The 24,963-nt window shown below is 45.5% G+C and overlaps 1 protein-coding gene across 4 annotated transcripts in view; it reads right to left on the minus strand.

Moving 5' to 3' along the window:
- Positions 1-24,963, minus strand: part of SIDT1 (SID1 transmembrane family member 1) — a 52,462-nt gene that overhangs the window by 21,433 nt on the left and 6,066 nt on the right. For 2 of the 4 annotated variants that reach the window (XM_068957687.1, XM_068957669.1), the window contains exons 2-10: positions 12,989-13,110; positions 11,923-12,093; positions 11,677-11,722; positions 8,880-8,981; positions 7,594-7,677; positions 6,855-6,948; positions 5,584-5,655; positions 5,099-5,192; positions 3,463-3,506 (exon numbers count right to left, since the gene is read on the minus strand). In XM_068957687.1, coding sequence (XP_068813788.1) covers positions 3,463-3,506; positions 5,099-5,192; positions 5,584-5,655; positions 6,855-6,948; positions 7,594-7,677; positions 8,880-8,981; positions 11,677-11,722; positions 11,923-11,984 — 598 coding nt within the window. In that variant the 5' untranslated portion in view covers positions 11,985-12,093; positions 12,989-13,110. Of the gene's footprint in view, positions 1-3,462; positions 3,507-5,098; positions 5,193-5,583; positions 5,656-6,854; positions 6,949-7,593; positions 7,678-8,323; positions 8,374-8,670; positions 8,800-8,879; positions 8,984-11,676; positions 11,723-11,922; positions 12,094-12,988; positions 13,111-24,963 lie in introns of those variants that run through there. The other 2 variants (XM_009689634.2, XM_068957679.1) reach the window with 2 other exon arrangements.

The following is a 24,963-nucleotide window of genomic DNA, read 5'->3' on the forward strand; positions in this document are numbered from 1 at the left end:
GTGGAGATCACCCTACGGGGCTGCAGGACATGGCAAACTCTAGGATGAGTCTCATGATATTTGGAGCACTTGTATGATTTTAATTCTTCTCCTCCTGCACCCCCAAGGGAGGATCTAGTCACCTGTCACTACCTCCCTCAAGTTCTCCCTGGAAAAGTCATAGACAGGTTGTCAAACACCCAACTCCCCAAAAGGGAGGGAACAAGACCAGCAGGAGCAACATTGTGCAACAAACGGCAAGACAGGCCCAGTTGCTCGTAAAGGTTCACCCTTGTCACAATGTCAAGCAGTAGGGCACAGGGCAGGCTGAATATATACAACCTGATGGAGATCCAACTAACCAGTCAGTACTTAAAGCCACTTGGTCTTACTGCAGCCTGACAACTCCCTCGTCGTTCTGAGCTCCTTTTCTGGCTTCCCAGCACCAAAGCAATGGGCATAGGCAGAACTCGCTGGCAATTCTGGGCACTTTAACAGCTTGCCTAGATTTTTGTACCATTTTCATTAGCCACATGTGTAAAGAGCCAAAAAACTGTTTACTGCTTGATGCCAATTCCTAAACAGGGGAGCACCTACACAGCAATGACATTTGATACTTTAGACCTAGTTCACTTTCTCTTCTGATAGATTCACTGTGCCTGCTGGGCTGCAGGCTGGAACCTGGTGTCCTCTTTCAGCTTTCTTTGCTCTCCCACTCCAGCCATCTGACAGGAGAACAAACGGCTCTGAGGAGCGCTTGAAGTGGACAACACAGCATGGATCCAACACCCAAGGGAAGGCTCTGCCCCTCAAGAGACCCCTTCAGCCCTGAGCCAGGACTAGCAGTGCTGTTGTTGCAGCTTGCTGCAGGAACAAACCATTTGGTAGGTACCAGGCTGCATTTCAGCTCTGATCCACCTTTTGCTCATCATCTGCCATGCAATGCTCCCTCTCTCATGGAAGAGTTTTTCCTGCTGTTTTAAAATCATTTGGAAATCATGATCACTGGGAAGAGGGTGAGAAGCATTTCCCAATGTTCACAGCACCGAGGAACACACTCTCAAGCAACGTGTCTACTTTCTCTCCCAAGCAGTCAAGCAGTCACCACAAAGGGTAGATTTAAATCTGGACAAAGCAAACGTGCAAAGCAGACGAGACGTTCTGCGCTGGTTCTAACAGCCACCTCAGACTCCAACTCACCCACTAATTTTGGTCCCACTTCCCAGCGTGCGGGTGAGTCAGCAAAGTAAACGCTTGGCTACGCAGTGAACTAGGTGTGGTTGCTCCAGCTATTCTCTCCTTCAGATAATTATGATGTGGAATGGGAGGTGTCCCCCATGGGAAAGAAAAAAAAAAACCCAGAAGCAGGACACAGTATGGGTGACAGGAGCAACAGCACACAGGAGCTGCAGCATATTCAGAGATCATGGAGAGACAGATTACTAGGCACCTCTGCCCATACTTTCTTGGCAGGGCAAAGAAAAGGGGAGTAAAGGAGAAGATGAGAGCCAGGGTTACTTTAGAGGAAGAGAGATTCCAGTGGGTGGAAAGAAGGAAAAGAATTGAGAGAAAGCCAGTGTGCACTGGTTAGGTGATCTGGAAGATGTGAGTTATCACTTTTTACACATCAGATCCACCCTCAAGAGGCACATCAGAGAAAGAAACACATAGGTAGGACATGGCTCCTCCATGGAGGAAGGACAGGGCTGTGGCAGATAGCTAGGAAGTGCTGGGTGCAAGAAGGTGAAGTGGAGTACAAGGGAGAGGACAGGTCCCAAAAGGAGCAGGTGCCTATCTGGGAGGAAACCCATAGCAGCTGAAGGAACCACACCCTTCTGTCCTTTCACAGGACCCTCCCTCCCTGGAAATCCAGCCTCCCACGCTCCAGGTCTAGGCTCAGCACAGCATCTCTAACCTGCAGGTACTTCAAGTACCAGGATTTAACTTCTATCGAATGGTAGTCAGCTTGGAAAGCAGCTTCTCAGCTATCTTCAGCACTTGTACCCTCCAAATGTGGAGCCAGGAGTTCTCCCCTGGGCTTCTGATCTCAGGGGCAGTCCCACCACCCTTTGAGACCATGCCCCTTGGGTTTAGATAGCAATGCCTTGGCATCAGCTTGGGCTCTTCCAGGGCTTTGGCCCAGTTCCTTCAGCTTCCCCAGGCTCCCCAACATACAGGAACTTCCCATTTCTACTGCTGTCTCCAGTGTCCCAAGTCCTGCTGTTCTCTTACAGCAGGATCCATCCCCAACAACTCAATATTAGAAGAGTTTTAAACACATTTTACAATTTCCATCTTGCTGGGTTGTGAAGAAAACCTTTCAAACACACATGGGAATTGCACAGATATCCACATGTGCACTGTTGTGTCTCAGTCTGCCTTAAGAAGCCACTCTGAGAAGTCAAATGTCCCCAGTCACTTGATAGAAGTATTAACCCAGACAGTGGTAGGTTAGATTGAAATTCCAGTGCTGATGGTTTAAGCAGAGCTCAATTATGTTAGCATCCTTATCTAGTGATAAGAGGCCAGCAGAGGAGGTTGAAGAAGCTGAGACAAAAAATAAAATAGAAGTCTTTCAAGTTCTTCTTGCTGCCAAAATGTAACTTTCTCTCTACCCCCAAGAGAGAAGTACAAATGACAATGCTTCTTATCCTCAGACCAATGCTTTGAACTAGTTTTCAAGCACTAAATATTTAAACAAAATAGAAGAGCCAGCCTCCCACGCTTCCCCAGGAAGCGGAAACCCCAAGTGCCCCTCATCCACATGCCAAAAACTTCCATCTTTCACTAGTAACTTCTCAGATGTAATTATGTTTTTATAACACAGAAAGCTGCAGAATGTTGAAACGTGGGTGCAGCATAAAGTAAACGGAATCTGATACCAAAGTAAATAAGACAAACAGCACTACTTTATTGTATTAGTCATTCATTCACTTTGTTCTCTGAAACTCAGCATTAAAGACAAATTTAAGTTTAAATTAAATTTCAGGAACAAAGTGCAAAAAACCCAAACACACCCAAAAAAACCCACAGACAAAACCAAAGAGAGACCCCATGCTTAAAGTAGGTAGGGGAAATCTTAAAGCATAAGAGCTGACAGAAACTTCAAGTTCCTTGTTTAGAAAGAAACAGACCTGGCAGCAGGAACATCAGTCTGTAACCAGGTCTTGCCAAGGCCTGCCCTCCCGCCATCCCCCTAAAAGCCAGCTCTTTGGAGAAGGGGTCAGAACCAGGTTTGAGAGAGCCTGCTCCAAGCACCCTCTCCTATGAGGACAGAGAGGAAACTCTAGCATCTTTCACCAGTGCCAGAGACCATGTGGTACATGCACAAGGAAGGACAAAGGGTTAAAGGGACAGAAGGTACTTGACAGATGGCCTGTCCCTTGCTCAGCCTAGGAGCCATGCTGTTCACTTAAAGATGTCACACAATAAAACAAAAACAAACAAAAAAAACACACATAAGCACACACACCCAAACCTTACCATCATCAGGACTGTATCTGCCAGCTGAAGCTTTCCTTCGAACCCTGAAAAAGAACAGACAGCACGCATGAGATACTCAACAAACCCCACCACTTGCCAGCCATGGCAGGGTCATCTAAGGCACCAATAAGTCAACATGCTGCAAGTCCTAAAACAAAAACAGACAAATAGAAACCAACCAAATAAAAAAAGCTGTTGCAACTCAGCATGGCTCAGACACGATTGCTTGCTGTCTACCTTTCCAAATTCTGAAGGAGCAGAAGCAGAGTTTTTTCTTCAACTGTCCATCAGGGACAGGACAACCAATGACATGATCCATCCAACATTCCCAGCATGCTGGGAAAGATTCTCAAACTGCGCCTTCCCAAACCTGACTCCCCCACTCTGGGAACTGCACACAAGACTCCATGGAAGGGACAAGAGGGGCTACAGCTGTGTGTCAGTGTGATACCCAAGAAGTCTATACTGCCTCCTTCAATGCAGGTGCCAAGTTGGGAAGGGTAAGAAAAACTTGCATACCCACAAGAGAGGAAAAGCAACAAAATAAAACATCACCCCACATACACTTATGTCATCTTCATTGAAATATTTCAAAGAAATGTTGATTCACTGAAGTGTTCTGAAGTTAAACTGTACATCAATCTTGAAACTGTTTCGTTCCAGAAGACTTCAGAGTGCAGTGCTTTTAAGATCCCCTCCTCTCAAGCAGCTGAAAATTCTTTGCCCAGTTCAGTCTTAAAAGGTGGTTGATAAATGCGGGTACCCCCAAAACCAATCCACTATTTGCTGAAAGTTCTCCATGGCTCTAGATGAGGATGTTCCCAGCTCATGTCAACTTTTGCCTTGTAGGCCAGGGAGGACCACAGAGGGAAATTCCTTCTTCCTGAACCTCTGCACTTTCAGACAAAGGCTCCACTTAACCTGAGTCACTGCCTACACAGTCAGCAGTGACTAACCCCCAAAACCTCCACCTTCCCCATCACCATATGGGCAGTGAGCCAGCGAGACTCATTGCTTGCTAGCAGTTACCTGCCCCACAGAGACAACTCTTACCTTCCCATTGGGCTGCTGTCCCTTCCTTGCCCCTCCAGTCCTACTGTCTCTCAAGAGGGCTTAGGCCACCTCCAGTGTCAAAGAAAGGACCCTGGGACAGGTGGTTGCTCTTTCTCTGAGAGCAACCTGTCACAGTAGCTGGGCCCAGGTTCACCTCAGGACTCTAGGACCCTATTCTGGATATTGCAGTACTTGGTTCAGCGCTCCAGGAGTGCCTTGGTTCCCCAATGCCCTGACATCCTATATTCCAGGCTGGCCCCACCACAATTCTCACCTGCCACCCCGTGTCCTCACATAGGAAAACCCAAGGACTGGGGACACTACAAAAAAATTAGAGGGAAAAGCCTTGGTTTCTCATCAGTGCCATGATCCCCATAGGGACAAAACAAACAAGAAGTCTTACTGGCTGATGTGATCCTGCACAGAGGTCTCCTGCAGAAGAGCCTACTGAACAGTCATGGACTTGTTTGGCCTGCTCAGTTCAGATGCCTGCTGCCACCCCCCTGTCATGCAGGGTGAGGCATTTCAAAGGATTAAGAGAGACAAATGTTGCATCGTTGTTGTAAAAAAACCCTTGACTCACCTGATATAGTGAACGAAAGCAACAATCACTGAGCCCAGGTAAAAGGAGAGGAAGCTCAGGAAGCTGAAGAACATGGCCTGCACATAAACAGACTCTGGGGAAAGAAGGCAGCAGTCAGCTCACAGGACAGGGACAACCCCTCAGAGACTCCACTCATGTCCTGCTCTTCACAGCACCATCCAGTGACAAACCCCTGCCCCAAACAGCCTGCCAGGCCCATCCACTTTCTTCACCAGGAGGTACCAGAACCTGTTGCAAAGTCTCTCCCCATCTCTTTGCCCCCAGCACTGGCTAGTTTACAAGTGATACCACCCCATGCCACATAGCACCTCCTGGAAAGCACCAGGGCTGCAACAGTTTCAGCTCCTCTGCTGTTGTTGCTTTCTGCACCATCCTTCACAGGGCTGACTCCCCAACCATGCCCTCCTGCACAGAAGCACCAAGTTCCCCTCAAATGCTGCACTGCTCTGCAAAGAGACACTAACTTTTAATAGAAGGCACAATTGTCACTTGAAGGTTCTTTGTTCGTTGGAGGTTCCAGGTACGGTTGCTGCTTCCTGTCAGATGCAAAAGGTAGAGCAAACGTAAAAAACAAACACTCGTGATCTCTGGTCCTGTCCTCAGTTCTCTGCACCTGCATTTGCAAAAACACCAAGATCTAGCTTTTCCCTATAATCTCTCTGTGGCTTTGCTCTAAGCCTTTCCCAAACTTGCCAATGTACAGCTTTTTTCCATGCTGTTCTTGCTCTATAAACGTTTTTCAGGCTAGAAACACCCTGGTTGAGCCTTCCATGCATTGCTCAAGTTTGGGTGCCTGAATATAAAGCACATCCTTTTCACCTAGTGCCCAGAAGGGCAGTTTCTCCTGCTACAGATATTAGGACACCAGCTTTGTCCTCTTCCCTCAGTCAAAACTCAGCTTCCCATCCCACTTGTGTGGGTTGCCATGCTACCCGCTTGTTATGTTTCAGCGGTGCTTAACACTCTGCCAGTACAGCTCTGCAGACTGCAGCACGATAAAAAAAAATACAGCCAGAAGGTGATACAGTTTAGTGGTGGGTGGGAATCCAGTAAGTCAGGTGCAGTCTCGCTTTTCCTACAGGGAGGAAGCCACTGGCTTTGAGGGTAAGGATGTCTCTAATTTGAAGTGAGTCCTGGCTTGCCACTAGGACAGCTGCATCCACGCTCCAGTTTCAGCCATCACAGGAATAGTGGAGCCCTTGCTCTGGCCACTGCCCAGGAGGTAGACGCACATGCTTTCTGGCTTGGGAAGGCATTGGAATCAGTCTCTTGTAAAATTATGCTAACAAATTTCCCCCTCCCCAAAGTCTGGAGCTTTCTTAGATCCCAAGATAACAGTGGGAGAAGGCATTCTCTGCAGGAGTTGCTCTCTGGGCCTCCATCCAGACAGGAGAATATTACAACCAGGGGGGACAGGGGACAACGATGGGGGACAGTAACCAACACTGCTTAAACATCTCTGGTATCACCCAAGACAAGTGATTCCTCACAAGGCCACATAACACTGGCCAGCCAGGTTCTGTGCTAGACAGCTGCTTCCTGGAGAGATATGGATATAGACAGACTTGTTAACCTACCAGACAATATAAAATTGATATTGCAGCCTTCCTCACAACTACCTGGATGAAATAAGAGCTATATGGCTCTCTCACAGCATCCCACAGGAAGGCCACCAAGGATTCCCACTGCTCATCACCCAGATGCAGCAACCAAGTCTGTATCTAACGCAACTTACCACTGATGGAGGAAGGCACAGAACCCCCACAGGCGTAGTCCTCCGGTTTGATGACAAACACAACAAAGAACTGTTCACCTGGGAAGTCCTTCTTCTGCACAGGAGGATGGAAAAAAGCAGAACCCATGAGAAGCAAAGGAGCCTCTCCCTCTATACAAGGTAGAGGTGATGCTCCAAAGGGCCAGAGATAGGTTTTAACTGCTACCTAGGCACCAGCCCTACAGAAACTTGCCTGCTTTGGACAGAGCTTCACTTCTGGGGATGCTCCCCACATCCTTGCTGATGCTAAACTGACCGAGTTCACCTGCATTCAGTACAAGCAGCACCCCAGTACAAGCAAACCAACATTAACACAGTTTTCTTTAAATTTATTTATTTTAAAGTGCCTACACTTTGCCCATTAAACATCTGCCTAAATTTTGTCCATTAAAAGGCTCTACTACCACCACTCAGTGGTAGAAGAGCAAAGGTTAGAACACAAGACTCCTGGCAATGAAGGCTGCAGCCACTGTGAGCTACAGCCCCATTACCCAAGATATAACACATCTATCTAAGCAAAGGTAAGCAAGGTTTTGTAGTCAAAATAACATAAATGGAAGAATAGATATTGGCTGATCTAATAAAAGCAAAGGCCCTTTCTAGAGGCTCACAGCCAGGAACCAGAGTCAACAAAAGAGCGCTAGGGATGCACAGAACAAGCCACCACTGAGAAACACTTGGACAGACATCAGCATCTCACCTGCACCGTTATAGCCACCTGCTTTGTCATGGACTGATAAACACCGTTGAATTCCACGTTATGATCCAGATCATATACAGGGCACTAAAAAAGATGCAAATAAAGATCAAGCCAGGCACAAAATCCAAATCAATTTTGTAGGGAACCACCAAGGAGACCAGATAGTGCAAAGCAGTACAGAAAAGCCCCGCTTGGGGTGACCAAGGGAAGAAAAGAACCAGGACCCATGCAGAACCTAGAAACACTGCTCTGAAGACATAAGTCGTGGCCTGCACTCATTCATTTCATCTCCCTCACAAGAGGGCTGTAGTTTAATCTTAGATGAGCAGTCAGTCAGATCACTCACTCTGCCATTCCCACAGAGCAGTGTAGACACTCAGCCCTATCCTGCATACGTTGCGTGCTTTGCAGTCTATGCTATATGTCAAGTGCTTGCCCTCGTTTTACTCATTCCCTCTACAGACCTTAGCTCTGTACTGACAGGTTGAAAAGCACCTATCAAGCTCTCCTCCTGCCCTTAGACCACTTCAAACAGCAGGATTTGATGTTACCCGCTTCCGTCCACACCCTTTCTAAAGGCCACAGCAAGGATTTCACAGGTAGCAACCACAGCATCTTCCACCTCCGTCACCATCTTGCTGCTCCCATACTACAGGTCTCTGTATTATTCAGTGAGATGGGAAATGAGGAAGAACGGGGAACTGTTTCCCGGTTGTGAGCTACAGCCAACCTTTCTCAGAGGGCAGCCGCTCTCCCCTTCCCAAGAAAGGGCACCAGCAACTGTGAAGAGAGGAGAGGGAAGATTGAAATGGAAAGGAAGAAAAACCTCTGGCTTGGAAATCAGAACTTCCCCATTTTGCCCTGAGACAGGGAGAGAATTAACGGAACAGCCCCATTCTCTCCCTCAGTTGCTAGCTTCACATCTGCCCCCTCCCCCCCCCAAGGAGAGAGAGACCAACATCACAAAGCAGCTGGATGTCAAAGATGAACAAGGGAACATGATCATAAATCCCCTACAGACGGGCTGGGCAGGAACAGTTTGCTCACTCATTTGCAAAAAAAAAAAAAAAAACACACCATCTCTGGATGAGCTGCTTGAACTCAACATCCATCTTTGCCTCCTTCTCATAGGACGTTCATTCCTTCATGTCCTCCCTTCCCTGCTACCATGGACCATAGTAGGGTGAAGCCCTTCCTAGGTTCTCTCTGCTGGGGCACAGAGCTCTTGTAGGAAGACAGAAGCCCAGCAGGCAGCCAGGTCCTTGCCCTTCATCCCTTAGACTTACCACAATATCCTGGACAGAGACAACTGAGCAGGGGTAGACTGCATCAGACACCACTTTGATGATGACCGAATCCACATCTTGAGGGAACTTGTACAGAAAATACTAAGGAGAGAGCAGAGTCCCAAGAATTACGGTCAAGAATCCCCCCTGCCATTGGCTTCAGAGCCTCCCCAAGATACCAGCACAGCCCCATATCTAACCTAGGCTTTGGGATTGGACTTGGATGGCTCTCAAAGACTCAGATTTCAAATATTACAGCCTTACACTACAAAAGAGCAGATCAAAAAGGCAGAGACAAGTCTCGCCCCTACACAGAGGCCTCTAACATGCAAGTTGCAGCACAACTCCTGCTCTTAAGCTTTTTTCCATCTGATCAGGTTAAAGTGAACTCATTTTATAGTCTATTCCGTTTTAAGCTGCAATGAGGAATTTCCAAATGTTTCCACACTGCTGGCTGTACTTCTATATATGGAACATATAGGCTATCATGGAGTGTATTGCAGACGGGTTTGCTCAAAGAGCAACTGTGAAAAACATTAGGTCAAATGGTCAAACTCTGTACAGATACTACTGTAGGATTCAGGGAAGAGGGTTTGTCTTCTTCCTTCAGCTTTGAAAATAGTTCACCTGTTTCTCTGAAAGAGGTTAGGAGAGAATGATGTCTGCTGATATTCCTACCTTCCTTCTTGGGAGGGGGGCGGGCAGGCCCACAGGATAGTCTGTGAGATTGGGAAACACTCTTCCCTGCCCCAGCAAGGGCCTTTTCCAATTCAGACAGAGGATGGCAGAGGGACCACCACTATCTGCATATTTTCCTGGTAAGAGTTTAATGCACTGGCTTTGAAATGGAAGCCAGCTGCTGAAGTGGGCAGGTTGCCTGTGCCTGCCTCTCCAGGCAGCTTGCTGCAACAGCTGCCTAGCCCACTGCACCCTCCTTTATGGTCACCTCAAACTGCTTGAAGCTGCTGCTCCCCTCAAAGCAGGGACACCCCATGGGGAACAAGGGGAGTGCTCTGAGCTACCTCAGCTCCTACTCCCTAAGAGACATTCCCAGCTGGCAGCCTCCCTTTATGCCACCTATGCCTCAGTGATGAGGAAGGGCCAGGCATTTCTGATCTCCCTGCCCTCATCCCCTTCCCATGAATTAGGCCCCCACATTAGAAGGATGGGGATAAGTCAGAAATCACTCAGGCTCTTCCCAAGTTTAGCAGCTTCTACTAAAAAGCATCTATTTCCATCATCCCCTTCCAGGCAGGGTCTCTTTGTGTTAAGGGAGCACTGGCTCTGACTGTAAATCCTCAAACTGAAAATTCACCAAGCTTTTTTTTTCAGTGGAGCACTTTTTATCCCAGCCATACACAGGCTCTAGCAGTCTGAGCTCTCTGGTACACTATCTTTGAAAAAGCTTCAGTCTTTAAGGAAGTCACCCACAAGGGCCATCGTACAGTTTTTACCAAGCTTATACCAGAGTACAGAATTAATATAAGAGACATGGAGACCTACAGTTCCCTCTCGCACAGTGAGTGAGTGATATAAACGCATCAAGACAACACTCCTGACCTTTGTGAGAATATTTAACTACTTCTTCCACTCTCAGGCATGAGCTGGGTTCTGAGGGACAATTCCTTCAGTTGCTACATTTGTCTTTTTCTGGGCTTAGAGTTATTCCAACACCGATCTAGATTTTGAAGAGGTTTTTCTTTTTTCCTCGACTGCTTAATATTTTATTTGATTTACAAAAAACCCCAGCATTATATCAATTAAGATATACAGAGTGCAAAATTAGGGTATTTGCCCAATAATTAAAAGTCACCAGTCTTGTTTTACTAACTATGACAAAGACTGAAGTCAAAGTTAATTCCAGGCTAAATCCTCAGCATTCTACACTGAAATTAAAAGTTCTTAACTAATGAGGAATTACAAAGAACCCTTTGCAAACAGCCACCACCACTCCATATGCTCTTATCGTATAAAATAGTGTATTCATCAGCAAATCAGCATAAGACGTTTGACAGCAAAAGGTTAACTGGAATGCCTGGTAATATAGGAAGCCTAGAATTAAGTGGTGTTACTAATCGTGATTATAACAACAAAAATAGAGTACCAGGCAGCCTGATTAAATTACGTTCTTTCCCAGCTCTATGCTCTCCTGTACCACTTTAGCTAGTGCCAATGGCATTTTCATTCAAGAGAGGACTTGTAGTATCTGTAGGGCTCTAAACAAGGCTGCTTGGTGGGATGTGCTGTATATGCGTGCTCTCTACTAAACTAAAACTAGGTTTTTATCAGGCACTTCATTTATCAGCTGGCATCTTGACTTGCTGCCACGAGCAAGAAATAACAGTTTGAGTTCTGCTGTAACTTTAGAGCTCCTTTTTGCAGTAAAGGAATGCATATTGGCAAGTCAGCTAGAGCAAATGAGCCAGTGCTACCTGGCATAAACCATCTGATGCACACCATTTAATTTCCCATGAAGTGCAGTAGTCCAATGGCTACCAGATTTCTGTACATTTCTGGAGTTTCCTGCACTGCAGATAACATTCATTTGCTCTGGTTACATTTTTTCGTTCTTAACTAAGCACTTAACTGCTTTGCAAGAGGCCCCAAACACACCCCTAGTGGGGCAGAAGCACTGCTACCTCTTCACCGCATCCAGAGAAATGCAAGAGTAAGGAAACTTCCCTGCATCCTAAGAGGGAAATGAGCCAGTCATAAGGCTTCTGCCTAACAAAGGGTCACAGGAACCATTTGGATACAAGAAGACATACAAGCAATGGCATGCAGGACTCCTCCTTACCTGGGGCTGGGAAGGGCTGGCAGTGAAGTTAAAGGCTTTGTTTGTCCTAGAAAAGAAGTTTCAGCATGATGAAGTCTCCCAAAAACTTTCAGTTTTGGGATACACAGGGTACCTTCAGATTAAGCAATAGAAAAATTAAATAATCTCAGGACATTTTCTGAGAGGGAAAGAATAACTAGATGGGCCTAATCCCTGTATAACAGATACACAAAGCAGTTAGATTTGCATTCACCCATCCCAGCTTACTCAAGTTGGAAGTTGTCAAGCCTGGTGACTAGTAGCTCATACGCAATATCAAATGGTGCCATGGAAGCGACATCCACAAATATGACCTGGTCAGAGAGTCCTGCCTCAGGTGTTGGCTCAGAAGGGCAGAGGGTCCGACTCACTTCTTGGTAATTGTATGTCCTCTGATAGCTACAACAGGTGGGGGGAGGAAGGAAGGGAAAGATGGACAGAAAAGAGTCAGCAGTTAAAAGAGGTTGTTCTGTAGGTCTAGGAAAGATCTGATTTTTTTCCCCTGCTTGCATGTGAGAAGCTACAATCGTTCCACCTTTTATTCTGAGCTCACGCTCCACTCTCCTGTTGCTTCTTGTGGTTTGCAAATGGGACTGGCCATCCACAACATTTTGCTTCCTTCCAGCCTGCCTGTGCCATCTGCAAATCTAGCACATCTGTGATTTGCTGATGTCAGAGAGGGCAACAACAGCCTAGAAGAACAGCTGCTGTACCCATCACCTGCATCACGCAAGACGCTGCAAGGTTATCTGCTACCCAGCTCTAGAATTGTAATCACAGGGCAAAGCTTCAAACTACGTTTTTCATGTCCTAAGGTGCCTGCAAAGTCTCAGTACTTGCAACCCCCCTAGCTCTGGGGTTGATGGAGCTACACAGCAGCATCATTTTCACAAGATCGAAAAAAAGATTACAAGATCTCTTCTGAGAGCTAGTTCAAACCCTGCTCCAAAATCAATGCTGGGAATTACTTAAACATGCCATATGCAACTGTGGAAATGCCAGTAATATCATTTGGTATAACCACTGCCTAATAACACAGTTAGATCCGCAGTGGACAAGCCTCCTTGTAATCTGTGTACATACTTGAGAAACACCAAGACATGAGAGCAGGCTGACAAATAAGATGTTACCTACCAAAACCAGGTCCTCCTATGTTCAGCTGAGAATGACCAAGTGTTTTTTGCAACCAAGCCCTATAGTCTACACAAGTGGCAAGATCTAGCACCAGAGGAGAGCTGATGTTGGACACAGCTGGAAGACCAGTGTGTTACAAGGAAGAGACTCCAGTACTTACAGGCCTCGAAAAATTAGTGGGACTTGCCATGACAGCACCCCCTTCTGTTGGCGAACTACAAACAAGACAGGATACTGGAGGTTCTCGGAGCTGCTGTTCACATACACTCGCACTGCATCTACCTGTGAAAACAGAGTACGGATAGGTGTTAGCAGAGGGTGAAAAAGGAGATAGCGCCAAACCTAGCTGGGAGGAGCCCATTCCTTTCACTAGTCTGATGTAGATGCTGGAAATATCCACAGGATAAGCAGAGTTTGTCACCGAACTGGTTATCTACATCCAGAGGGCATCTGTAGAAGCTCCTAGCTGCTGCTGCTCTAATTCAGAGTCACGGCCCTGTCCTCATCCCAGAGCTGACTGTCAGACAAGCCACAGTGGACAAGCGCAGCAGACATAAGACAAAGTTTATTAGTTTACTTACCCAATGGGGAGTAACCCAAATTACTTGTAGTGTTTTGTTATAAAATAAAAACAAACAAAAAACCCCAGACAAACCCAAGGCTGCAGCTAAGAAGTTTCTTGCTTGTGCTCTTCTGTCCCCAACTCAAAAGTACCAGGAAAATCACAAAGATGATTGAAGAAGGCATTAACACCTGGTTCTGCTGTAACTGACACAGAGATGACCATCATCTTTATTTACCCCATCTACTAAAACAGCAGCATACCACTGCCTGCCCTCAACAGGGCAAGGAAGGCTACTTTAGTTTATGAAAGAGGATTTTAAAGTAGCCAACTACATCAGTAACTGAAATCTCTTTATGTTGTCCAGCCATCACACAGTTGCAGAGATAGGAGACGTGTGAAGTAGAAAGCCCTCAATTTAGTATTTGCTTTGAGAAATAAGCAAGCAGTGGTCTGTCTAGCCATAGCATCATTTCCATTTGTAAAGAACTTCACTTCAGCTCCCTCCCAGCTGTATGCATTGCTCATGAAAACAGGGTATGAGTACACAACTCATCAAAAGAGACAGTAAAACTTGATTAGAAGCCTTTAATTAATGAAAGTGTATCAGGTAGACAGGGCATACACATTTAAATCCACTGCATCTTGGAAAGTTAGAATGGATTCTCACTACACTAGTAAAAAGACGTATCACAGATAACTTTCTACCCTCCGAGAAGTGGATGCATAAGAGGGGGGTGCCATCTTCTAATAAAACATACAGAATGGCAAAGTACCAGAAGAGCAGCTATCTGAAATGGTAACTTGTGCTTGCATATAGAATATCAGAAATTAGGTTTAGCAGCAGCATCGTTTGCATCTGCAATTGCAGGTCTAAACGATGAAAATTTCCTATTTATGTCTAGCGATTCCAGGCTCACATGGGAGTTCTGTTTACCAGAACAAAACACTTTCTTCCTGAAAGCCCTAATCATTATCCATTTTTTCATCATCATCATAATGCAGAGTCTACAACCATCAATTCCTAAAAGATAGTCTTCAACAAAACACTCATAAATCATTTAATTAAAAAACCCTTGATATATGAAAGCAAACAGTAGAATCTTCTTCCATTGCCTTCCAGTTTCTGAACCTTTGCAATACGCTTTTGGCATGCCTTCCAGCTTTTCTTTCTGACCACAAAAACTACATATACAATTTATTTCCAAATAAAGTAGGATCCCCTACCCCCTACAAGTACGGTCCCACAGTGGGATACCAGAATGGAGATAAGAAAAAACACAACATAACGCAAGACGCTGATAACATCTGAAGAGCATCAGCACAACAGGCCATCACCAGCAGACAGCACTGGCAGGTTACTGTGCCGCTTCCTTGCTTTCTCTGTAGCTGCCCTGCTCTGAGGAGCCAGAGCCAATATACGCCAGTATAACTGGGAAACATAGGTGCAGCAGTTTGTTCAGCTTGCTCCCTACACTCATAGGCATTTGCTTTAAGTGAATTTTACACAGCCGTAGTCACAGCAACAAGGAAGCAGGACCCAAACAAACGGATATTGAAACTAAAATCTGAGGAGCACAAAAACACAACATTTACGGACAATGGGCAAGTCCCGTGAGGGCTACAACAGCCAGCATGTGCAGCCACTCTTCATCCACAGGAAAAGCAACTATCATTGCAAAAAGGACGCATGTTGCAGCTGTGTAATCTGCAGCTTTTGCCCATGAAACAGTTAATGCAAGCCCATCTCCATGGATGGGACAAATCACACTGACTCTGGTTGGACATGACCCTGAAAACCCTCCAGGACTCAGCACAGCACAGCAGGGAGCTCACATCAGACATCCTGCAAATGGTACTACTGGGTTATGTATCCTCAATTATTCATAGATGCAAGCTAGTCTTTAGGAAATCCTCTTCTACACTGACCTTCTTTAGGAACACAGAAACTACATAGGTTAAGCATACATTTCAAGTATGCATTTTAACTAAATGCATAAAATTCATTTGTACTCACTGGAAGACTTAAAGTTGCATCCCTATCTCAATTTAAGAAATAGAAAGGCTGTTTGACATATATGCTAATGTTGAGCAGTATTTTAAAAAGTACTACTTTTACAGTTTGTCTAGCCTTTGGACACCGGAGAAGTGAACCCTACATAAAGGTGAGAATGCCTGTTTTTCCCACCTCAGATCTTCTCTTTCAGCAGCAAACTAAGTCTTAGTGTTTTCTATACTGCTTCTAAAAGTAAATATATGTATACAGAAATTCATGTGCAATTTAAAAAAGTCAACCCCCCCAAAAAAACACAATAGCTTTTGATGCATATTAAGATACATTAGGGAAAATTCTACAATTTAATTGTAAATCCCAGCTCTTCCCACTATTACATAATGCTGCATGTGCAGGAACTCATTCATGTCCAGGGGCACAGCTTATTTTTCAGCTACATTAATTTTTTTTTTTTTACACCATTTGGTATACACAGGGAAGAATACACGCTGTCTGCGTTCTACAGTATATTATTTGGGAACTCATGGCTATGTAATTAAATACTGTTTCATAAGCAGAGAAGCACAACAGGGCCAATACAAGACTGGAGACCTACTTTTAATGCTGATATTTCACAGCCCGAGCCCTTCACTAAACATTGTATGTGATCTTAAATGTTTGTTTGGGCAATGTGTAGAATTCCTCAATTTTAATGAGGAGAGAGGAATGTCATGCCAGGACCACATCCCCAAACACTTCTATATATTATGCAAGGAAATGTTTTCCTAATACTGACCAAACAAAGAAGAGCTCTTGCAAGGGGCTTACAGCACTATTCACGTGGCTCTTCCCTGCACAGCTCACCCCACAACCCAGACTGGGGAAAAGCATCAGTGCCACAGCTGAGAGGTTTATCCAGACTCCCCCACACTCGCTGCACATCCCAGCAGAAATATGCAATCAGTGCTATGCCTCCATTTCAGCCTCAACTCCCGCATCAGGTCCTGTCAACGCAGCTCACAACCTGGGAGCGGTCAGTACCTGCACAGCATTGCTCACAGCCAGACAAGAAGGGCCTTAAATCCAAAAAGAGCAGGCAAGTCGTGGATCTTGTTTCCCTTGGAAAGCTCTAATAAATATCCAGTTTGAATGGCAACTCCTGCCCTTACAGGAGATGGTAGCTGTCTGTGTCTAGCAGGAGATAAGCTTCTCACTCTCAACTTCTGTGACCCCTCCTTATCTTACATGGTGCACCAGCTGGGCTGACGGTTTCCCTTCAGGCAACTCTGGCTGAACCAGCCCTCGCTGGAATAGGGCTACAGAGGAGCAACAGCCTTAGCGCAGGACTGCAGATAATGCCCCCACCCGGAGGTCAAGGCGTGCAGACAATAATGCTATGGAAGGTATTGTGCCCTCTGAGAAGCAGAAAGTACCAAGGCCAGAGCCACCACGTCCTTTTGCCAACAAGTTACTTGAACTAAAGGGTTTTCCTCCCCTTCCTCTCCCCTTTTAAATAAATTTGAACCAGGTAACTGGCCTACTATACTGAAGAGGAGGGGGGAAGAAATACACAAAATGAGTAATATTTAAAAAGTAATGTAAACTTTATGGCCGCCTTCTAAGACGGTACTAGCAGGTGCTTCAGGAAGCTGAAGGTATACTCCTTCCTACCTGCAGGAATACTCCTGCAGGTATTAGGTGGGACAAATAACTGGAGCCACCACAGTGGTCCCAGGACATTGCAGCCCAGGAGAACCTGCACCCTCAAAGCTCCCATGTGCACCTATATTCTACGCAGCCTGGCTGGCAGGCCCCAGGGAGTTGAAGATGAAGAGAGACAAAGCAGGATTGAGACACATCCTGGTTACAGATAAGGAGCTAGCCTCACCCTGGAACTGAGGCAACAAGTGATACTCAATTCCAGCACTGCTTGAATTCCTACCTACCCAATTTCATGAGCTTTCAAGGTCTTGGTTATCATCTGGATTAGCCTAAACGAACGTGGTGTGTCAATAACTGACAATGATGGCAGGTGAGATCCTCAAGACAGCCAGGCGTTCATCTCCATGTGTGGCATCCCCAATTTATAGCCCTGTTACACATCCTAGATCCCTTTGATACCCTCTGTTCATTCACTTCTTGGCACCTCTGTTCTTTCCCCTCTCCCACACAGATGAGCCCCTCCAAAGGGCAGGCAGCTGCACACACAGGAATGACCATTCGGGATCCTCCCTGCCCTCCAAACACTTTCTAAGGAGCATATGAAGGCTGAAGTCCTCTCACATCTTCACTAACAAAGCAATAAGCCATTAGAGGATCAAAGTTTCATTTTGATTTCCTCAGGTTTGGCTGCTTCTACCATTGCCACCTCATACCCTCTCCAGTGTACTCTTTCTGAAGAGAGCCCAATTCATGCTGGTGAAACTTTACCAGGCTTGGTCCCACTTTATGCACTGGAGTGTAAGAGGTCTCACACAGGGCCAGCGCGATGGAAGAAAGGCACTTGGGCAGAAAGGGGACAAGCTGCAGTCACAGTAGGGAAACTGCAACCATAAGTGAGGAATCACCACCGAACAGCCTTCTGCTCAGGAAACACCAGAATTTAGTCTGACTGTTTCCTTTGGAAAGGAGCTGTGCTGTGTATTTCTTCATCTCCCTTTAAGGGAAGCCCAGCAACAGGGTGCGCTTTGCAGCTGCCCAAGATGACTGTGCAAAGCATAACCCTCCTGTCTTTACAGGACAAAGCCACCTCTGTAAGAGCTTCCTGGACAAGCCCAACAGGTCTTGCGCGCTAATAAAATCCTGTATGAGAAGTTTAACACTCCATTCACTTGGGTTTTTACCTTTATGCCTTCCTGCTAGGCTCAATGTGCATTGCTGGATCTAGCCAAAAGATTTAGCATTTCAGTTTCCCATCCAAAGAAAGCTCATTAAGGCCATGGCTGCAGGTGCAATACTGCCGCTGTCACATTTTGCAAACAGGGCTCAGCGAAGCCACAGTCAGTGCAGGCCATCTGTTACCACTGCACCTTCCGCCTCAAGCCCCCTCCCCCCCGCCCCCCCTCCTCCTTGCCTCGGGCAGCTGCAACGTCCCCAAGTGCAGAGTTACAAATCTCCTCCTCTGTGCTGTCAGCATTAACACTTTTTTCCTCATTCCTTAACCTAGAGGTCAATGCACTCAGCGTTTCCTTTTCCAGAGCTCAAGGCTCTTCCAGTTTAGATGCTCTGTTAGTCTGAAAGCAGGTGATTTTCCTTTAAGGAGAGATGGGGCAGAGAAGAAAAAAAGAAAAGAAAAAAAAGAAAGAGACCTGCCTATGAATTCAAGGGTATTAGTTGTTTACTTAACTAACAACAAGCAATGCCCAGCTGTTAATTCATTCTGTTAAGGACGGACAGATCATCTACTTTCAGGTAGCCCTGCTACTGTGGCAATTGCCACTCCAGGTTCCCGCAGGGCCTGCCCAGTTGTCCAAGGACTTTTGCAATTTTTATCTTCCCCTGTATAGTTAAAGTACAACTACTGAAGGGCCTCAAGATATTGCAGGGACACACTATGTACCCATAGCAGTAATCCTCTCCATTTTACAGATGCAGAGACTCAAGCATGCAAAAAGCAGCAAAGGGCCATAAGCAACAAGTCAGGGCTTAGCTGGGGACAGACAGAGGCTGACGGTTCAAAGCCCAGTATCTGCTCCCTGCACACTTGCTGCTGCACAATCCTCGGACGTACCAGGTTAAGAAACAGCTCTTTTGTTTGTCCAATTGAGCGAATTACTAATCCCAAGGTTATTATAAAACTAGCAGAACTGATTTCCCCCAAATGACACCTCCGTGTCTGATGTTTGATCCGGATGAGCAAAGCTTGTGCAAGTGAGTCCCAGAGGCTAATAAGTGCATGGCTTATCTGCACCCCCTGTACCTTATGTCAGAGAATGACTGCAGTATTTCCCCAGTGCAATCAAGAGCAACAGCTGCTGCAGAGCAAACATTCAGGACTAGGATTCACTTGCTGATCTGTATCTAGGCCAGTATCTGGAGGCAAATCCTGCAGCCCACACCCTACTACAGGAAAGGTTTCATTGCTATCCCTGGTGGCACCTCTTAACCGCAACCAAAAAAAGGTGCGGGTCACTGAAATGTGAGCTGTGTACCATGGCATAAGGGTCAGCCACACAGTGCCTCTCAGAATGATGTTGCTGTAACACACTTTCCTCTATCCCAGATAAGGGCAAGGGAAAGGAAAAGCAAGAGTTTTGGTGATTAATGCTTTGCTGGGGAGAAGCCTGAGAAGACAGAGAAGGCCCTTGCCCTCGGCAGAGGTCTATCTGTTAGACCTACAATTCAGTATCACTTTGTCTGCAAAACTAAGCCGAGCATATACTGTCTACAACATTTACTCAGCTTTGCTGCTACTTCCATTATCTTACATTATTTCTTGTGTTATCCTAGTAAGAAGCGAGATTACTAGAAGGGCAGGAGGCAAGATTCAGAAGCAGGAAAGGAACAGGAGCTTCCTAAAGGCTGAGGTCAGAAAGGCAGTTTTGCCACAGCCAACCACTAGATACTTGCTGCCTTTTACCGAATACACTAGTATGGACAAGAGAGAATATCTAAAGGCCTGGTACATACCAATACAAGTTTACACAGGTGATAGGAAAATAAAATGAAAATTCTGCTCCAAGGTAGCATTCTGCAGTGTTCCTGCTGAGGTTCACATCTGCAGGTGTCTCGAAACTTACTTCGAAACTGGATCTCCAAACTCAGGTAAGATTTCTTCTGTGACAAACTGGCCAGGTGCCAACATTCTTTGACAGCTAAGTGCTTACTCTCATTTCTTACCCACACAAAAATTGATACATTCCATATTACCATCATACATTACCTCTCTCTACCTTCCCTGTGTTCGGTGCTCTGTACTTGCTTCCCTGTAACAGGGTGGTTAGAGCTCCTTTGCCCTGTTCCCACAGAAGCCCACATCCGGCTGCCTTGGGCTCTCTCGGATCTGGGCTAACATGTGGGGAGCAGCATAGCATTCAGTTGCATCAAGACAGGACTACCTCTGGCCTAAGCACAGCTCACAGGGGTGATCCCATTAGTCAGCTTTCCTCCCTCTCACCTTTCTCTGCACTCTCTGCGAGACAAGCTGCCTCCCAAGCCACACTCAAAACGGGACGCTTCAAACAGAAATAGGGGAGTATCAAGAAGTCACAAGCCATACTATAAAGCAGCTCATTAAGATCTCAGTGTACTTGAGATTTCACCTCCAGACTTGTATTCACCACAGGCAGATGATTAATCTGATACATCTGCTCCCCCTATATCCTGACCTACCCCAGACGCATCAGGAATATTGTACCACCCAACCAAAAAAAAAAAAAAAAAAATCATATTAGAAGCCCGGGGGGGGGGAAGGGGGGGAGCAGAGGGATTAAGAAACTGGACAGATGGCAATTAAAGTCCAGCCCATCTAGTTACTTATCCCGTCTCCATCACCACAAAAACACAGGGCCTGTCATGGGCAGATCCAGCCCTTCCAGCAGAGGGGCTAGATCCCAGCCCCAGGACGCAGCTCCAATCTTCCCCTCACAGGTCACCAAGAGCAGCAGCTCCTGGCAGCACACCACCTTGGTTGCTAGGCCTCTGCATGACTTAATAGCTGTTCCTCCAAAACCAGGCAATGAAATGGGTGGGATCTGCCTGTGGGCCAAATAACGGGCGCAGGGTTACCAATTAAAGGACCCTCCAGACCCTCCCTGCAATTTGCAGCTGAGCTTGGGGACATTAGAGCAGAGGATTTCAGCAGAATTAAGGTGTGATTATGAGGAAGCTTGGGAAAGTAGAGAAAGTTAATGTTAAACTGCAAGCAGGGCTTGTTTCATTTGCTGTCAGTCACTCCGATTTTGTGCTACAGAGCACAAGGAACTCTGTTTAGTGCCTTGGAGAAAGACACGCTTATCATGGTGAACTGTGCCTAGCTAGAGCATTGCAAGGGATGGGGATAAGGTAACACCTCTGAACTGATGTTTGTACTTTTCAGACTCTGTCTAAATAAACCTACCTTAAACTGTTAGGTCATATTTTGCTTCTAAAGTATATTGTATAGAAGTATTAGTTTCATATAGTATAGACTATATGCACATTTCCATGCGACCGATTTAATGAGTTCACTACTGAGGTAGTGCTGGTAGTCTCATTTCTCCCTTTAAAGTCAAGGGTTGTTGTTTCCCTCCATGGTTCAACATGGTTGCTGGTTCAACTCCAGCAACTTCTCTTCTAGAGCAGAGGGCAAAAGGCAAAAGTGATTTATTTAGCTTAAATGACATTTTCCCCCCATTTCCTCTCCAAAGATTTTTTTCATTTTAAGAACATCTCTGCTGTTCTGACAGAAGGACCTCTGCCTGCTGCAAGAGAACCCACCACTCTGATCTCATACACCTTTCCCAACACAGAAATAAGATTCTACCTGTGTTGTACGTAAAGACAAAGGGAATTCCTGCTAAAAAGCACAATTTTTAATTAAAAAAACCAAAAACACCACACACTAGAACAAAAGTCTGTGAGCCTCCTCAGCATCTACCCCTCCTCACTTATCAATGGTGAGATGAGGAGGAAGCTTTGCCTGGACAGTAAGAGTCCATCACATTGTAATCCCTCCTGCACACCACCACTGCTGAGGGATTTCACCTTTCAGCAGATAGTTTCCAGCCCCACATGACGAGCCCCACTGGTCATATCTCTCTTCCCCTTCCTCATGCGCAAATAAGGTAACAACCTCTATTTCATCTGTACCATCCAAGCAGAAATCCTTGCCTTCCGCAGAAATCTGCAGGTAGGTTTCAGGTGGGATAGTTCAGGCTGGGTCTAAGGAAACAACCTCACATATCAAATACTCCCTTCGACAGCTAGACTCTACATGATATTTATCAGCAACAACCATCCTATTGCCTTTTGCTCTGTGGAGCTGAAGCAGAGAGAGGACTGGAGATTTCTGCTCCACACATTCTCCACACATTCCTTCTCATTGTCAAGCTTACATCATGTGCATTTCTATTCACTGGCCAAGTAAGTGAAAGTCTTGTTCTATAGATGACTGAACTTGAGCTTTTCTCCTGCATTTCAAGGTGGACAGAGCAGTTCAACAGCTGAATAAAGACAGAGCTCTCAGCACTACATAAAAATGTGTTAGAACAGGAAAGAAAAATATTTGCAGTTCAGCCCTATCATCTCCCCAGAGATAGGGGAGAGAGAAAGGAAAGCAACCAAATTCCTTTCTCGAGATGGGAACAGACAGAAGGAGCCAGTCCCAAACTTGCACAGCTGAGCTAGGACCAGCATGGCTGCAAACATTAAGCAAAATAAACTGGGCTCTTGTTGACGTGAAAAGAGTCCTTGGATTGATAATTAAGCCTGTATTTCCCACAGAGAGTATACATCAGTTTAAGACCGTGAGGATGGAAGTTTAAGGGCAAGGGGAGGATGCAACAACAATTTCTGCTGTGAGTAAAGGTTTTCAAAAAGCATTACTGTGGATTCCTGTTCACCACCCAATGCTAAATAAAACCTTGGAATCACACTGGGGCTCAGCCACGTTCTCCACCGCACCCACACGCGGCCTCTCTTTGCAAGGCCTTCAGGGATTATCAGTTCACGTTGCGACAGTGCTTGCTTGTAGGCCTGACAAGGCACCAAGCCAAGCCAGTGGGCAGGGAGCACATCCGGCAAGCAAGCACACAAGCTGTCGGTTACAATGCAAGGACTCAGTGCAGGATACATCTACGAAAGCTATCGCATTGCTACAGCTTGCTCGTGCACAAGAAAGAAGAGATGCATTTTTATACAAAACCTGAAATTAAGTAACGTAGGATTCAGCCAGATGGGCTACAGCAGTCGAAGCAGTGAATGAACCTTGTACCTGTGAGTGTTGAACTCTGCCACTCTTCCGCCAAGCAACAGGGGAAGTTGAGACACTGAAGGAAAATAATTATGAGACACCAAAGCAACACGAGTTACAGAATCTCTTTCCTGCCCCCTTATGAGGTATGAGTTTCACTCCTGTCCAACAGGAAAATAGTAGAGAGCAGAGCTCAAAGGAGCATTCCCTTTAAGCCTTTCCCTGTCTTTGTGCCCTAATGTCAATAACTTTTAATTGCTGTTCAAAGCAACCTGCCAAATAACCTTGGCCCATGGTTTTCCTCCAGCATTTTGCCAGAAGTATTTAGTATCCAAAGCAGCATAAACTAACTGACAGGCTCTGAATATGTCAAGCACAGCCTCAACTACATTAATGCAATTGTTCCAGAATGAATATTTTCATTTAAAAGTTCCATTTTGTGCAAATATGCTCAACATGGACTTATGGTCTGCCATGGACATTCCCAGGGGTTCACTTGTTTGCTAGGTATCTGTGCAGCATAAATGGAAGAAAGACAAATACAAGACGTGTTAATATTTATCTTTTTCTTTCTTTCTATTTTTTTTTTTTAAATGTCCTCAAACCAAGGTCACCAGGGAGCCTGTAAGACAGCCAGAAAGAGAAACTAGGAGCTGCCCTGCTGGATCAAATGAATGTCCATTTCTGACCACCCTCATAGACCTCAGGAAGATTAAAAAAGAAAAATCCTTTTTGAACAGCTGGGTAAGGAATAAACAACCTGCTTTTAGTACTCAGCATCTTCCAAGCCCACAGCAGCTGGAAATCTGGACTAGGACAACTCCTGAAACCAAAGAGTTAACAATCTTTCTAAAGCGGCCCCCACCCCACGCTCATTGCAGTAACTCTTAAGTTCTCCACCTTATCGAGACTGATATGAATTGAATTCTGCACCCTACATGCTTTTTTCTGCTTTAACCATTTTTTTTTTAAAACCGCACTGAAGCTGCTTATTTCTATGCCCAAAGAAAAGCAGCGGCATAGGGAAGGTGAGGAAGAATATTTCTGAAATCCTCTGTGTTTCTGTAAATATGTAGGAAATAATGTTTGCTTATGCGAATATACTAAACTATATTCTCAAGCTAAGCAGATGGTACACCCTTGCAATATAGCTTTTTACAGGCTGCACTTTCATTCCCTGAATATGCCTTGAAATAGTAGATGAAGGCTGCATAGGAAGAGATGTACCTTCTCACCCAGCAACTCCTGCACAAGTTATTTAAGGACATTTCAGCCTCCACTTACAATGTAAATGTTTGTATTATAAATTGCTGCATTGTTCTTGGAAAAATTTCAAACTCAGGAAAGACATTTTGGTAAAGTTACTCTTGTTCAAAACTCTTTTCTTTTTTTAATCTAAAAGTTGGAGGGCAGGGCAGAAATGACACATAAGAAACCCTGCCCAGCTTTAATTTTAAACCTTAGGGCAACTCAACAAGAAAAGAGTCATTTTGACTTTTAAGACTTGGAAAGATATCCAAATTCAAAGGACATACTTTAGTTCAACCACAAGGTTTTGAGCTTGACCTCATTAGCTTACACAGTAGAAACAAAATAGACCGATGTCACCATCTGAAGGGCCACGCTGCTTTTTTCTGCTAGAGCCTGCAAACAGACCATCTCCTTCAAGATATGGTCTTCTTTTCCTTC

The sequence above is a fragment of the Struthio camelus genome, chromosome 1, assembly GCF_040807025.1.
Source record: "Struthio camelus isolate bStrCam1 chromosome 1, bStrCam1.hap1, whole genome shotgun sequence".
Classification (NCBI taxonomy): domain Eukaryota; kingdom Metazoa; phylum Chordata; class Aves; order Struthioniformes; family Struthionidae; genus Struthio; species Struthio camelus.